This window comes from Equus przewalskii, chromosome 23 (genome assembly GCF_037783145.1).
Source record: "Equus przewalskii isolate Varuska chromosome 23, EquPr2, whole genome shotgun sequence".
Taxonomy (NCBI): Eukaryota; Metazoa; Chordata; class Mammalia; order Perissodactyla; family Equidae; genus Equus; species Equus przewalskii.
The window spans coordinates 3,390,646-3,404,116 of record NC_091853.1 but is presented as its reverse complement, the minus strand read 5'-3'; the positions used below and the strand labels follow the sequence as shown (position 1 = coordinate 3,404,116).

Sequence of the window (13,471 nt, the reverse complement as noted above, 5' to 3'; positions counted from 1 at the left end):
CAACTGAATATGAAGAGTCAGAGCCTTCCTTCAACCTTTATTTCCAAAAAATATATTCAAAAACCCTCTTCTGATTCTTACCTTTCTTACAAACAGGACTATTGCTATTGCATTGACTAAGGTCAGCTTCCAGCAAAATTTTTATACCATCCAGATACTCATGGCCAGTGTACTAGGTCTGGATACTTGTAAACATTATAAAGAACGACAGACCAACCTTCAGAATAAAGTCAAGATGCTGTTGGATGAAAAGTTCCACTGTCTTCTTAACGACATTTTCTACGTCCAGGTAACTAGCTGGTGTTAGACTTCGGCAAGAAATACCGATGGGGCGGGTGCTGCAGCTCCCCCCTGATGCTTTATGACTTAGCAGCTCTTTGGCCTTTGTCCTTTTCTTTTCTCATCTGGAGCATCCAGGTGGTAAGGAAATGGCTCCCAATCCCCCTTGAATGAGCATCCACCTTCCTGAGACATAGTGGAGGGATGTAGAAATACCATACTCAAGAAAATCCAGAGGGCCACTTGCAGTTTCATCTTTTTCTCATCTTTCCATCATAGCTATACTATTCCAGCTAGTCTGGGGCACAAAGTCACTCTTCTCCCAGAGGTGACTGCCAATGCAGAGACAGAATGTGCCCTGTTGTCTCCTGTGTCTGTTAGATTCAGTGACGTCGAGTATTCGAGCTAGACGGGGCTTTATGGATCATCTAACACACGAGGATTTTAAGGCACAGAACAGTAAAGTGATTTGCCCAAAGTCACCCAGCTAGTAGTTCTTTTTGCTATTTTCCCATACTAAATATTCTCATAATTCTTTACACAGTTCCCTATTTCAAGAGAGTTCTCCAAGATGAGCACCTTGAGAAAGCGAAAGCTGTTGGAAGCATTGTTTATGAAGATCTTGGAGCAAGTAAGAGCATCTGTAGGTCCAGTAATGGGGGGAGGAAAACTGGGCCTCTCACCACGAAGCCAGGTGGCCTGAGGGGTTCAGACGCCACTGGCAAAAAGCTCTGAAGCATGTGAAAGCTTCATCCTAAAGTGTTTCATTCTCCGCCCTCCTTCCAAACCTTGAGCTAACACTCTGTCCAAAATTTAGCTATGATTGAAGGGAGACCCTTAACCTTCCTCCTGGGAGTCTGGCCTCTCCTTAAAGCCAGCCCTCTTTTTCTCTCCCTCTGTGTGAAAGGCACTGTATCAAAGTGCTTATTCACGTAGGCTCTGTAGTCAGACTACCGATATTTGAACCCTTAGGCCTATGGCTTCCTACCTGGGTAACCTTGAGCAAGTGACTTTAATCTGTCTCTGCTTTTGTTTCATCATCTATAAAACAGGGAAATAACAGCACCCAGCTCGCAGGGTTGTAAGCTTTAAATGACTAGATTTTGTGTATAACACTTTAGAACAGCGCCTTTTTCAATGGAAACACTCAGTCACTGTGAGCTCTCTCTCTGGGTAATCTTGTGCTTGTCCACTGTGTGTTGATAATCACCAGATTTACCCCCACTTCTCTTATAAGCACCAGAACCATATTTCCAAGAACCTTCTAGATATTCCACATGGATGTGGTAACTCACACTCAGTTCAGCGTCTAATAGTAAATTTATTCATTTTTTCCTATTCCAATGCCCTTTCTTCCTCGTTCTGATCGTGCTCCTTGGTTTAGTTAATGGCAAATTCATCCACACATCATTTAAACTTACCCTTGCTCCCTTTCTCACCGGTTGCCACATCTGCCATATCTAGTCAGTGGCCAAGTCCCACTGGTTCTCCCTCGGGCCGTCTCTGGAATCTCCTGTCCTCTGTTCCTGCTGTAGTTCAGGTTCTCTCTCTTCCTGTACTATTTCCATAGCTTTCCAGCTGACCTCTGTGCCTCGTACGTCTCCGCTCCAATTCATCCTCCACAGAACTGCCAGAGTGTATGCGAATCGCACCAACCAACGCTTTGTACTCTCCGAATAATTCCCAACGCTAATGAGATAAAAGCCAAAAGATTTTTTTTTAAACCTGGAGAAATGCTACTCATCCTTCAATGTCACCTCTTTGGCGACAACTTCCCAAATCACTAGTCGTGACTAATTCCTCTTCCACCATCCTTCTGTAACACTTCAAACATATTTCTTCTTGTGTTTACCATGCTCTCTTGCAATTCGTCACTTGTATGTGTGCCTCTCCCCCCAGGAGAGTGTGAGCTTCTGAAGGGTGGGGAACCTCCTACTCATTTTTGTGTCGCTGTTGACCACCAGAGGGTCTGGCACATTATAAATGGTCAATACAAGTTTGTGGTGTTGCGTTAAAGTTATACTACAACTTCCTTCTTCTCCACCTCAGGCACGTAAGCAGGGCAATATCGGTAATTTCTAAATGTCAGGCTGTGTTTACATCACAAGTATCCAGGAAGCTTCTTTAAAAATACGGATTTATGAGTCCTACCTCTAAAGATTCAAAAGGGCTTGGATTGGGCTGAGGAATCTGTTTAGTTGTTTGCTTTTGTTTTAAAACTTCTCAATTGGTTTTGATGCACAATCTAGTTTGGAAACCACTGCTAAAGCTGTTCTTTAACTGTGTGCTATGACAACAATCTTTGGATCATCTACTCTCTGTGTGACCTTGGCAAGTTACTTAACCTCTCTGTGCCCAAATTTTCTCAGTAAATAGACTCCACCTCTTATGAATGTTATGAGGATTAAATGAGTCCGTTTATGTAAAGAACATCACACAGTGCTTGGAACACAGTAAATTAAATGTAAATCTTGGCTTTCATTCACATTAGAGAGACTCCAACTCAATGACCCCATTTTAACTATGAAGACACCGGGGCGTGTGATGTACTTTTGAATTTATACTCTTTTTCTCCCTGCTTTATTCTCCTAAATTCACAGATAATTCACTGAGAAGGCCACCATACAACTAAAATTCACATTTCTGTCTGCCCCATATTTTTAAAGGTTTTAGCCCCAAACAAAACAAATGTAGTGCTAACCTCCCCGTTAATTAACATGTGCTCGGGGTCGGTGAAGGGCTAGATCTCTGGTAACAGAATGGGCTGTAAGAGCAGGTTTTTACGGACGTGTGATACGGCAGGTTAAAGCACTGCATAGTGGCTGTCCAATGAAGTTTGAAAGTAGCCTTTGCTGCTTTTGTTTATAAAAACACAGAGGAAAAGAAGGGGTTAAGCCTGTGTGCTCTCAGAGGGAACCCAAAGAAGCCGAGAGCAGCCTGGAGCAGTAGGAGGGGGGCCGTGTTCTCCGCGTAGACGCCTCACACAGCGGAGATGCGCGGTCAGCTGTGCAAGGGGCTGATGCCAACATGCAAGCTCTGTATTTTGTTTAATACTGTATCCCCAGCACCTACAACAGTACCTGACCTTAATAGATGCACAATAAATGCTTCATGAGTGAGTAAATAATTCAGACTAGTTAGAGAAGCGTAGTCTACACAAGAAAACGGACACATGATCTGTTTTTAAGTGTAACATATACCACAATTCAAGCTGGAATGGCACAAACTGCCAGCAGGGCAAGGACTAGATCCGACTCCTTCAGCACTGTCTATCCAGCGTCGAGCCCAGAGGGTGCTCCCTAAGTGTGTGTTGAATCTACGTCTGTTGAATAAATGTCAAGTAGAATCCCCAGGAGACCGTCATTTGTCAGCAGATTAAAGTGACTGGTAGTAAACATCAGTTATTTTTATGTAATACATAATGGATGCTTTTACTTGGCTATAACCCCATGTATCCTACAAATTTGTCTTATTCTTACACAAAGATTTGACCAAGTAAAAGTCCATTCCAGTCAGCTCTGTGCGAAGTGCCACAAATTCAGGTTAGTAGAATCTAAATGAATACAAAGTTATTAGAAAGAAAAGATTTCATTTTGCACCACAAAACTCAGTAGATACATATGCATACCCATGCACGTGTGTAAAAACCCAAAGTCCTACAGCATTCTTCCTTCTGTCTCTCTGCCTCGTCCAGACAGTGAAAGAGGAAAGGATTATTTTTATCATCGATGAGGGCCAGTTTATTGATGCAGCCTCCTGGGCCTTTATGGAGAAGCTTGTCCGCACTCTTCCTGTGTTCATCATCATGTCCCTGTCTCCCTTCGTTGGCTTACCCTGTTCAGGGGCCAGTGCCATAATGAAGAACAGGAACACCACCTACGTCACCCTGGGTGCCATGCAGCCTAAGGACATCCGAAACAAGGTCTGCGTAGACCTCAGTGTCAGGGGCATCTCCAAAGAGCTGGACTCGTGAGTAACCCGTTTCTCTCCTGAGGTCTTGACCTGTCATGAATCCGTGTTCATTCCCCAGGTCCAGACTTCATCGGATTCCTTAAGATGTGTCAGAAAGCGCCTGCCTCAGTAGTCTTGCTGGTCTCGCCTTTCCAAAGGGCCATTCATTGCACTTGGTAGCATGGATGCTGCTCATCTTTCCCTTGTTATGGCCCACGTCGCGCTTTCTCAAGCCTTGTTCATGACGTTAGTGTTGTTTCCCTCTCATCATGCTGCACACGGGTATACTCACTTTAATGAACAATGACTGAGGGCATCGCGTGGGCAAGCCACATGAAAGGCAAACTGGTAAACAGTAACGACCACAACCTGCAGCTAAGCAAGGTCTTACCCAGCTGACAATAATGTGGTCTGGCACTGGCGTTTCCTGTTTACGGCAGATGTTGAAGGCTGGCTCTCCAGGCAGCGCTGTCTGAGCTTCTCAGTGGTTCCTCTGCTGAGGTCTTCACAGCAGTGCCCTTAACAACACAGACAGCGCCTCTTCTTTAGCTGCTGTTTACAACCCACCTTGGTACTGGCATCCATCTTTCTAATGAGGTTGCCTTGCTTTTGGAAGAAAGATGTCTTCAACGAAGTCTCTTTTAAAGTAACTCCAGGCATGAATTTGGCAGATTTGCTCCCTTTGTCTCTCTGTTTCTTTCTCTCTATGTATATGTATATATATGTATATATTTATTATGTGTATATAATAATATATATGTATATATACATTTACTTTTTAAAATTTTTTTCTGAGAAAGAGTCACCCTGAGCTAGCAACTGTTGCCAATCTTCCTCTTTTTTATTTGCTTGAGGAAGATTAGTCCTGAGCTAACATCTGTGCCAATCTTCCTCTGTTTTGTATGTGGGTCACTGCCACAGCATGGCTGATTAGTGGTGTAGGTCCACACCCAGGATCTGAACCTGCGAACCTGGGTCACTGAAGTGGAATACACCAAACTTTAACCGCTCGGCCACGGGGCCAGCCCCTGCATTTCTCCAAATCCCAACTCTAGAAATCTATCTCAAAATTATATTGACAAAAACATGAAGTGACCAGATGGACAAAGTTTTTATTGAGGCATTATTTGTATTAGTAAACGTCTGAAAACAACCTGAATGGACATCCTTCTAAGCAGATAGGCAGAATAAACTAGGACGCAGCCACACAGTGGAACACTGCATAGCAGTAAGAAGAAATGAGAAAGATTTGCTGATATGGAGGGATGACCAGGATGTATCGTTGAGTGAAAACACAAGGGGCAGTCCAGTGTGCAGTACGTATAACATGCTGTCTTTGATCTAAGACAGGGGTGAAATGCAGGCGTGTGCATTTGTTTACGTTTTCTAAAAGAAACATTGAAAAAATAAACCAAAAATTAATTCAAATGGTTACTTATAACACGAGGAAGGGAAGCAAGATGGAGGATGTACCTTATTATATAGTTTTGGCTTTGGAAAGATGTAAACGTTTTACATAATCAAAAAGATGAAAGAAAAAGAAAAAAGGCAATTCCTAAAAATGGAAAACAAACCAAGAGAAAGGGAGAATGAGAAGAGATTATTTTTGAGTGATTGAGAAGACTCAAATATTATTTTTCCTTAAAAGGATGTAACCAGCTTGGCTTGTTTTGACTACAGGTACCTGGTGGAGGGGAGCTGTGGGATTCCATTCTACTGTGAAGAATTGCTAAAAAACCTCGATCAACACAGGGTGCTCATTTTCCAGCCAGTCGAGTCCGAGGAAAAGGCAAATGTGACCTGGAACAACCTGTTCAGTAAGTCCCACAGTTGGGTCTTTCTCAGCCTATCCTGCAGAGAGGGTGGCAAGAACGGGCTGTCCCATAGGCGGCTTCCTGCACAGTCAGAGGATCTGGGGAGGCAGGAATGTTGGACCTGGTATCCCAGATTGTGAAAGAACTTAACATCGCCTGGGCCTCACTGAACTGGCGAAGGAATGTGCACCTGTGACAGACCTGAGAGAACCCTGAGGAATCTGAAGGCCCAGGATCAGAAAGGAAGCAGCATTTAGATGTTATCTGGGGAAAAAATTCCTTGTTTTTCAAAGGGAAAATTACTAGCTCAAAGTGAATTGTCAGCAAGGTTCCATGCTACAGAGACATACAAGACGATGAAGTTTGAGACGGTGGCACAAAGGAAGCCAGCTGGAATTTTTACAAACTAATTTTCATGAAAGGAGGAGGTGGGGGTTGGAGAATGGGGTAAGGACGCGAGCCAGAATGCAGAGGATGAGGCAAGGTGAACGGTAAGGAAGTTCTGCGGTGCACGTACAGCTGGTTGAGGGGGTTCGCAGTGGGGGGAAAAAATTCACATGCTAGCAGAAAAAAAAGGAAAGGAAGAAGACAAATGAACTATGTCTTGACATCAAGGAGACCTGTGAAGGTTGAAGAGATATCATCTCTTCCATAGAAAGAGAGAGTATACAGACGTAATCAAAAGAAAATCTTGGCCTTGAAGTCAGGGGTCCAGAGTTCCAGTGCCGCATATGCCATTTAATTACTGGTATTTTGGAACTAGCTACAACCTTTATTGGCAGTTACCTGCAATAAAATGGGGGTAAGGAACTCAAATTCTTTTTCATTTATTCATTCAACAAACATCTACTGAGCACCATCTGTGTCTGATGCCACAGTAGGCACTCTGGGGAGTGTCTTGGAGTATAAATGAAGTGACTGAATACAATAATACTTTGCTGCCTCATTGTTTTTTTTAAATTAAACTTTTTTGAGGTGATTACAAATTTATGTGCAGTTGTAACAAGTCCTGTCAAGAGATTCTTGTACCCTTTACCCAATTTTCCCCAGTGGTGACATCATGCAAACTATAGTGAATACCACAACCAGGATATTGACGTTCATACAGTCAACATACAGAACATTTCCATCACCATGAGGGTCCCTCATGTTGCCTTTTTATAGCCACCCTGCTTCTCTCCCACCCCTACTTCCTCCTTAACCCCTGGCAGTCAGTAATCTGTTCTCCATTTCTATAGTTGTGTCATTTTAAGAATGTTATATAAATGGAATCATGCAGCATGTAATCTTCTGGGATTGGTTTTTTCCACTCAGCATAACTCAGCCTGGAGCTTCTCCAGGTTGTCGTGTGTCTCCAAGGTGTGTTCCTATTACTTACTGAGTAGTATTCCATGATATGGGTGTGCCACACGTTGTTTAAAACCAGTCACCTGTTGAAAGACATCTGGGTTGTTCACAGCTTTTGGCTATCACAGTAAAGCTGCTATAAGCATTGTGTACAGGTTTTCGTGTGAATGTAAGTTTTCGCTTCTCTAGAATAAGTATCCAGGAATGCAACTGCCGGGCCATATGGTAGTTACACTGTTAGTTAAAAAAAAAAAAAATAACTGCCAAACTATTTTCCCAGTGGCGATATCATTTTACATCTCCATCAGCAATACATGAGTGATCCAGAATTTTCTGCCATCCTTGCTAACATTCCATGCCACTATCTTTATTTTAGCCATTCTGATAGTATGTGGTGATAGCTAATTGTGGTTTTAACTTGCATTTCCCTAGTGGCGAATGATGTTGAACATCTTTTCGTGTTCTTCCTTGCCATCTGATATCTTCTTTGGTAAAATGTCTCATCATGCCTTTTGCCCATTTTCTAACTGGATTTTTTTTAATGGTGAATTGTGAGAGTTCCCTGTCTATACTAGATACTGGTGCTTTGTTGGATCTGGGGCTTGCAAACATTTTCTCCCATTCTGTAGTTTGCCTTTTCATTCCCTTCACACAGTCTCTCAAAGTTCTTTAATTTCAATAAAGTTCAATTTATCAATTTTTCCTTTCATGGTATGTGTTGAGTCTAAGAACCCTTTGCTTATTCCTAGATGCCAAACATCTTCCCCTCTGTGTTTTTGTTTCATAGTTTTATGTCTTACATTTAAGTTCGTGATCCATTGTGAGTTAGTTTTCACACAAGGTGTGAGCCTTGGGTTGAGGCCCTTCTTCCTTTCTCCCCCTGCCACCCCAGTGGATATCCGTTTGCTTCAGCACCATTTGCTAAAGCCTATATTTTCGTCCTTGAGTTGCTTTTGCATGTTGGTCAAAAATCGGTTGGACATATCCATGTGAGTGTATACCTGGGTTCCCTGTTCTGTTCAGTTGATCTAAATGTCCATCCTTTTGCCATTACCGTACAGTCTTGACTACCAGAGCTATATAAGGAGCCTTGAAACCATGTAGACTGATTGCTCCTACTTTACTCTTTTCTCAAAATTGTTTTAGCTGTTCTAGCTCCTTAGTCTTTCCATATGAATTTTAGAATAATCTTGTCTGTGTCTACAAACAATCTTGCAGGGATTCTGATTGGAATTTCAACACATAGGCGTTGCATTGTACGTCAATTTGGAGAGAACTGACATCTTTACTGTGTTGTCTTCCAATCCGCGAACACAGTATGTCTCACCGCTTATTTAGATCTTCTTTGATTTCTTTCACTAGTGTTTTGTAGTTTTCACCACACAAACCCTAGGCATATTTTATTAGATTGAAACTTAAGTATTTCTTTTTTGAGGAAAGATTATGAATGCTGTTATATTTTTAATTTTGGTGCTCACATGTTCATTGCTAGTATGTAGAAATGCAACTGATTTTTGTGTGTCTATCTTGTTCACGCATCCTTGATGAACTCATTTATTAGTTCTAGGAGTTTTTTATTTGGTAGGTTCTTTGGGATTTTCTATGTAAAAAGTCATGTTATCTGCAAAAAGGGGCAGTTTTATTACTTCCCTCCCAGTCTGCATGCTTTTTATTTCTTTTCTAGCCCATTGCCCTGGCTAGAACTTCAAGCACTATGTAGAATAAGAACAGTGTGAGAAAACATCTTTTCCTTGTTCCTGATATTAGGGAGAAGGTGTTTAGTCTTTTACCATTAAAAAGCCATGAGCAGGGCTGGCCCAGTGGCACAGCACTTAAGTTCACACGTTCCGCTTCGGTGGCCCGGGGATCACCAGGTCGGATCCTGGGTGTGGACATGGCACCGCTTGTCAAGCCATGCTGTGGCAGGCGTCCCCCATATAAAGTAGAGGAAGATGGGCACTGATGTTAGCTCAGGGCCAGTCTTCCTCAGCAAAAAGAGGAGGATTGGTGGCAGATGTTAGCTCAGGGCTAGTCTTCCTTGAAAAAAAAAAGCTGTTAGCTGTAGGTTGTTTGTAAATGCTCTTCACCAAGTTGAGAAAGTATCCTTTTATTCCTATTTTTCTGACAGTTTTTATCATGAATGAGTGTTGAATTTTATCAAATAATTTTCTGCATTGATTGCTATGATTATGTGCATTTTCTTTTCTGTTAATATGGTGAATTACATCAACTGGCTTTCAGATATTGAACCAGCCTTGCACCCCGGGATAAACCCCACCTTGTCCTGGTGTATTATTATTATATACTGCTGAATTCTATTTGCTTAATACTGTGTTAAGGAATTTTGTGTCTATATTCATGAAGGATATTGTTCTGTGGTTTTCTTTCTTTCACACTGTTTTTGTCTGATTTTGTGGTTAGGGTACTACTACCTTAATAAAATGAATTGGGAAGTCTTCCCTCCTCTTTTATATTCTGGAGATTGTGTAGAATTGGAAAGAATTCTTCCTTAAATGTTTGGTAGAATTCTCCAGTGAGATTTCCTTTTGGGGAGTTTTTAAATTACAAATTCAATTTCCTTAATGTGGTGAGGCTTTTCAAATTATCACTTTTATATTGCATCAATTGTGGTAGCTTATATTTTTTGAGGAATTGGTCCATTTCATCTAAGTTATCGAATTTATGTGTCTAGAGCTGTTTGCAGTGCTCAGTAGCCATCCCTTGGTGTCTGTAGGGTCTACAGTGACAGCCCCTGTTTCATTGCTGATATTTCTCTTTGTTAGTCTTGCTACAGATTTGTCAGTTTTCTTGAACTTTCCAAAGAATCCGCTTTTTGTTCCATTGCTTTGCTCTTTTGCTTTTCCGTTTTCCGTTTCACTGATTTCTGTTCTTCTGTTATTTCCTTCTTTCTGCTGAAGTTGAATTTGCTCTTCTTAGTGGTGGGAGCTTGAATTATTGATTTGAGATATTTCTATTTTTTTTTAAGTCGGGGTTTTAATTTTTAAAAATTTTTTTGAGGAAGATTAGCCCTGAGCTAACATCTGCTGCCAATCCTCCTCTTTTTGCTGAGGAAGACTGGCCCTGAGCTAGCATCCGTGCCCATCTTCCTCTACTTTATATGTGGGACACCTACCACAGCATGGCTTGCCAAGTGATGCCATGTCCGCACCCAGGATCCGAACCGGCGAACCCTGGGCTGCTGAAGCGGAACATGTGACCGTAACCGCTCCGCCACCAGGCCAGCCCCACTATTTCTTTTTTCTAATGTATGCGTGTTAGTGGTACAAATTTTCCTTTCAGTACTGCTTTGGGTATGTCTCACAAATTTTTGATATTTTGTATTTTCATTTTCATTCTTTTCAATGTATTGTTTTTTACTTCCCCTGAGATGCTCTCTTAGTCATGGATTATTTAAAAGTATGCTGTTTAGTTTCCAAGTGTTTGGGTCCAACATAACGTTTCTGTTATTAATTTCTAGTTTATCCATTGGACTTGGAGAACATACTCTGTATGATTTTAATTCTTTTAAATTTGTTGAAGTTTGTTTTACTGACCAGGACATGGTCTATTTTGGTTGACATTCTAAAGGCATTTGAAAAGAATATGTATTTTGCTTTCATTGGTAGAGTGTTGTAGAAATGCTAATTAGATCCTGTTGTTTGATGGCGGTGTTGAGTTCTTCTATGCCGAGGGCTGATTTTCTGTCTAGTTGTTCTGTCAATTGCCGAGAGATAAATGTTCAAGTCTCCAACTGTATTTGTGGATTTGTCTGTTTCCCTTTTCAGTTCTATCAGGTTTTGCTTCACATATTTTGCAGCTTTGTTTGATGCATAAACATTTAGGATTGCTATTTTTCTTGGTGTATTGACACTTTTATCATTATATGGTATTCCTCACTGTCTCTGGTAACTTTCTTTGCTCCAAAGTCTACTTTGCCTGATATTAATATATCTACTCATTTTCTTTTCATTAATATTTGCATGATATATCTTTTGCCGTTCTTTTACTTTCAGCCTGCCTATGTCATTATATTTGAAGTTTCTTATAGACAGCATGTAGTCGAGTCATGTTTTTAAAACCACTCTGATGATTTCTGTCTTTGGATTGGTATATTTAGACTATTTACATTGTATTTACATTTAATGCAAGTAATATATTAGGGCTTAAGTCTACCATTTTATTTTTTGTTGTATTTTTGTTCTGTTTTTCATGTCTCTGTTTGTATTTTTCCACTTTTCTTTGGGTTATTTGAACATTCTTTAGAACTCTATTTTGATTTATCTATAGAATATTTGAGCATCTCTCTTTGTATAGCGTTTTTTTTTTTTTTTTGAGGAAGATTAGCCCTGAGCTAACTGCTACCAATCCTCCTCTTTTTGCTGAGGAATACTGGCTCTGAGCTAACGTCTGTGCCCATCTTCCTCTACTTTATATGTGGGACGCCTACCACAGCATGGCTTGCCAAACGGTGCCATGTCCGCACCCGGGATCCGAACTGGCGAACCCCGGGCCACCAAAGTGGAACATGCGCACTTAACCGCTGCGCCACTGGCTGGCCCCTGTATAGCTTTTTTAGTGGTTTCTCTAGGTATTATATTGTATATACATAACCTATCACAGTTTGCTGACGCAAACCGTTGCTGGACCCAGTCCCAATGTGTGTGTGTGTAGGCTTCCCCAGACCAACAAACAGTTCTTAGACACCTTGCTGGTGTGTGAGAATTCAAGTCAATTGTGACACTATCTACCTGTAGATAGAATCAGATTCCACAGGTAGAGGGCTCCGTCCCACAAGACTGCCCTCCACTTGAGATGCCAGTTGCAAGCCCAGGTACTTCTGATCAACTGGCTATAAATCAGAGGTTCCCACGACCCCCTCCTTGGGTTCAATTAATTTGCTAGAACGGCTCACGGAACTCAAGAAAACCTGTTTATTCACTAGATTACTGACTTATTACAAACCATGTTAAAGGATATGAACCAACATCCCGCTGAAGAGATACTTAGGGTGAGGTTTCAAACCATGGAGCTTCTGTCCTTACGGAGCCAGGGCCGGGCACAGTGGCACATGGAAGTGTTCTGGCTCCCCATTGTGGAAACTCTGAAAAAGGGCCAATGAGTTGTCCTTTTGGGTTTTCTTTTTTGTTTTTTGCTTTTGGTGAGAAAGATTGGCCCTGAGCTAACATCCGTTGCCAATCTTCCTCTTTTTGCTTGTGGAGGATTGTCACTGAGCTAACATCCATGCCAGTCTGCCTCTATTTTTGTAATGTGGGATGCCATCACAGCATGGTTTGATTAGCAGTGTGTAGGCCTGTGCCCAGGATCCAAACTTGTGAACCCTGGGCCGCTGAAGCAGAGACAGCAAACCCAACCAGTGCACCACTGGACTGGCTGCCCCTTTGGGTTCTTACGGAGGCTTCATTATGTGATCATGACTGACTAGGTCATTGGCCATTGGCAAATGATTCAACCTCTAGCCCCTCTCTCCTCCCCAGAGGCCAGGGGGGTGGGACTAAAAGTTCCAACCCTCTAATCATGTCGTTGTCTCCACTGGTCTTCAGGAGCTTTCCAAATGTACCCTCATTAACATAACAAAAGACACCTCAATCACTCTCAACACTTAGGAAATTCCAAGGGTTTGGGGAGGTGTGAGGCAGAAATGGGGATGAAGACCCAATATATATTTCTTATAATAAATCACAATATCACAACTGGTGTCATCATTTTACCAGTTTGAGTAGAGTATGGAAACCTTACCCCTTTTTACATCCCTTTACCCTCTACTATTTATAATTGTCTTAAACATTTCTTCTGCATATATTTTTTTGAGGAAGATTAGCCCTGAGCTAACTGCTGCCAGTCCTCCTCTTTTTGCTGAGGAAGGCTGGCCCTGAGCTAACATCCGTGCCCATCTTCCTCTACTTTATACATGGGATGCCTGCCACAGCATGGCTTGCTGAGTGGTGCCATGTCCGCACCGGGGATCCGAACCGGCGAAACCCGGGCTGCCAAAGCAGAATGTGCGCACTTAACCACTGTGCCAACAGGCCGGCCCACTCTGCATACATTTAGAACAACAC

The 13,471-nt window shown here is 41.9% G+C and overlaps 1 protein-coding gene across 9 annotated transcripts in view; it reads left to right on the top strand.

Moving 5' to 3' along the window:
• The window catches only part of ADCY10 (adenylate cyclase 10), an 83,017-nt gene that overhangs the window by 35,718 nt on the left and 33,828 nt on the right, over nt 1-13,471 (top strand). For all 9 annotated transcript variants that reach the window (XM_008521063.2, XM_008521065.2, XM_070591493.1 and 6 more), the window contains 4 exons: nt 97-289; nt 824-910; nt 3,974-4,248; nt 5,911-6,047. In XM_008521063.2, coding sequence (XP_008519285.2) covers nt 97-289; nt 824-910; nt 3,974-4,248; nt 5,911-6,047 — 692 coding nt within the window. The remainder of the gene's footprint in view (nt 1-96; nt 290-823; nt 911-3,973; nt 4,249-5,910; nt 6,048-13,471) is intronic.